Below are 3,240 nucleotides of genomic sequence, written 5' to 3' on the forward strand. Positions count from 1 at the left end.
AAATTATTTTTCCACTTTTAACCTAAAATCCAACTATAACTCAACTTATAAAAACCAATTATCATCCAATAAAACTTTTATCACATTGAAGAAATGGCTAATGTTACATAAGTAAGAATAAGAAAAATATAAAAGCTCAAAATTCCTGATAAATTTTCTCGCACACAGAAATGGTCTGCATCGCCAGAAAGAGATTCAACTGCGACAGTATGAGTCAAGCGATAGGAAGATAGTGACAAAATAAAAAGGAGTGGAAAAAGAAAAAGAAAAACTAAATACAATTGAGTGTCTTTTAGCAGTTATCGCCCTTCCTTTGGAGTTTGGGCCCTATATAAACCCTTCAGTATGACTGTATTTTCCAAAAGAAACGTCTCTTTTTTCGAACTCTTGCTCAGTTTTCTCTTTTGGGTATCCACTCTGTTGAAATTCTTGAAGAGTTTTGTAGGTTTCTTCATTTGGGTTTTCTTCAAAAACCAGTCTTTTTGATCTCTGAATCAAACAAATTGCTGTGAACTACTACTGCAAAGAGTGAAGCCATGGGTGTTGTTCATACTCTGCATTTTGTTTTTGGGATATTTGGTGAGTTCTTTTCACTCTTCTTGAACCTTTTTCATTCTTTATCTTTCATTTTCTGTAGTATAACATTCTCAGCTTTGTGTTTTGACTTTCAATTTCCACTGCTCTGTTTCTCTTCTCTGCAGGAAATGCCACTGCTCTGTTTCTCTTCTTGGCACCAATGTGAGAGCATTCTCAATAACTCTTTTCTTTTGCGAAAAATGGCTTCTTTTTCTTGTTCACAGATACGTTTTGCGGTTTAAATGATGTTTGTTTCAACATATTGCGTTCTTGATTTTCATACTTACTAGCTTGTCTTGAGAAATTGTCCATCAATATGATGTTCAATTTTCTAATATTCATTTAAAATTCTTTATTTTTTGGGTGGGTTGAATTTAGAATCACATTCAAGAGAATCGTACAAAAGAGATCAACAGAACAGTTCTCTGGCTTGCCTTACGTGATGACTTTGCTCAACTGCCTGCTTTCTGCATGGTAAGTCTAAAGATCATTGCTTTCTTTCTCTATCTAATTAAGTTCTTGAAATGCATGTTTTACAGTAATGCTTATTGTTTGTACCTGTTTCGGTTCCATTTAATGACCTTGTTTCATGATACTTTCTCGTGAATTCTGGGGTAAATAATTCATTTCAAGAATTTTGATTACATGATTTCCACTGATAAATCAGTGCGTAACCTTTGAGCTCTCAAAAACTACTGTCTTTTTTCTGGTTTTGCCTTTTCTTTTGCTGTCCCAATATTTGGATGAGATGAAAGAAAACAGTGAGTGAAATGAGTATTTGTTCAGTTCCTCAAATCTTGGGAGGTGGCTAGCTGTTTTGAGAGAAAGACATGGTTTTGTTCTTTAATATAATAGGGATATGAAAACCATTTTCATGCTCTAGGAATCTTTTTGGTTGATGAGCTTAAATAGAGCAAAATGGTTAGCGATGATTCATATATATAGTCGACCCCAAATTGCTTGGTATTAACGCGTAGTTGTTGTTGTAGGCTTGTAGCATTCATTTTAGTACCTAGTTAGCTGTGTACATCTGATCATAATTTTGCTCTAGAAGTGAGGCCTCTCATATTGAACTGGTTCATCTACCAATTGGATAGGTATGGCTTACCATTTGTGTCACCAAACAATCTGTTGGTGTCTACAATCAACGGGACTGGAGCTGCAATTGAGAGCATTTATGTACTGATCTTCATTGCATTTGCACCAAAGAAGGAGAAGAAGAAAATCTCAGCACTTCTTCTATTGGTCCTAGCTGTTTTTGCTGCAGTAGCGCTTGTTTCCATGCTCGCTTTGCATGGAAATAACAGGAAGCTCTTCTGTGGTATCGCTGCCACCATCTTCTCTATCATTATGTATGGATCTCCTCTATCCATCATAGTAAGTTTCTTAACACCATTTCTTACTCTTACTTTAACACAATTCTTGTGAAGCTGCTGGAAAAGTCCTAATTTGGATGGGGAGTTGGGATGAGTTGTGCTATTAGATGTTCAATTTTAACATAAGGGATTCCTGCTTTCATCAGAAATGGTTGATAGTTGTTAAAATTAAGCCACTTTAATCTCAAGAACAAATTTTATGCCTGCAGAGACTAGTAATCAAGACGAAAAGCGTGGAGTTCATGCCATTTTTCTTGTCACTCTTCGTGTTCTTATGTGGTGCTTCCTGGTTTGCCTTTGGCCTTCTTGGAAAGGACCCCTTTGTTGCTGTAAGTACCTATTGCATCTCTCATATCGCTTTCGCTTTAATAATAAGAAGTGATGTTGATCAACTTTCCAATATATGGTTGTTGCAGTTGATTAAGGTTTTACTTGACAAGGTATATATGCTGATGTATTGCAGATTCCAAATGGTTTTGGCTTTGGTTTAGGAACAGTGCAGCTCATCTTATATGCAATTTACTGTGACAAGAAGGAATTATTTACCAAGAAATCAACCCCTGATGATTCCTTGGAGATGGGAAATGACAAAAGTAGTGGCAAGTCAAGGCTTGAGCAAGTTTAGCACATGATTCTGGAACAATTGCAGTTTGATGACTCTAATTCTTGTATGATGTTCTTAAATGACTCTAATTCTTGTATGATGTTCTGTAATATGTATTAGCAGCTAATATGTTTGTGATTTTCCCTAGTGATCTTTGACATCTGTTTGTTCTAATTAGAATTGGACTAGTTCAGTTGTTTAGAAATTCCATGTATAATAGTTTTTCTCCTCATTGCTGCTGAAATAAACCATGATCCTTTTATTACTTCTTTGGTTTCTCCTAATCCTAATGAATGCCTTATTATTTGTAGAATATATTGTAAGCTGAAATTAGGATTTTGTCTCTACCCACACTTTTTGACCCTGCTTGCTGTATGGCAGAATTTTAAGGTTACAAATTAAAAGTGTCTTCCGTTGGACAAACGCGGGGCAAAACTTGTTAAACTTGAAGTTCTGTCATAGGGCAAATAGGGACAAAAATTCAAGATCGTCCACTTTGAGGGCTATTTGTGTGATTCACCCCGTTAAAAGACAGACTCTCAGCCCACTGCTTCTTGGGCCTCTCTTTTTTTGGGTTGGACTGCTGGTACCTTAACCAGCCCATTGATGTGAGGTCTTACTTTAATTGATAAACATCTGAATAGTTTATTCAAGTCCACTTATTTGTTTAAAATCAGGTTAAAT

The 3,240-nt window shown here is 35.8% G+C and overlaps 1 protein-coding gene across 1 annotated transcript; it reads left to right on the forward strand.

Annotated features, from left to right (window-relative positions):
* Positions 1–360: 360 nt before the first annotated feature.
* On the forward strand, positions 361–2,818 carry LOC107806440 (bidirectional sugar transporter SWEET1-like). The gene is made up of 6 exons (XM_016630597.2): positions 361–579; positions 702–738; positions 955–1,050; positions 1,674–1,953; positions 2,162–2,281; positions 2,416–2,818. Exons 1-6 carry the CDS (start codon positions 537–539, stop codon positions 2,575–2,577), a joined length of 738 nt encoding a protein of 245 aa, XP_016486083.1. The 5' UTR covers positions 361–536; the 3' UTR covers positions 2,578–2,818.
* Positions 2,819–3,240: the final 422 nt, after the last annotated feature.

The sequence above is a fragment of the Nicotiana tabacum genome, chromosome 12 (genome assembly GCF_000715075.1).
Source record: "Nicotiana tabacum cultivar K326 chromosome 12, ASM71507v2, whole genome shotgun sequence".
NCBI classification, from domain to species: Eukaryota; Viridiplantae; Streptophyta; class Magnoliopsida; order Solanales; family Solanaceae; genus Nicotiana; species Nicotiana tabacum.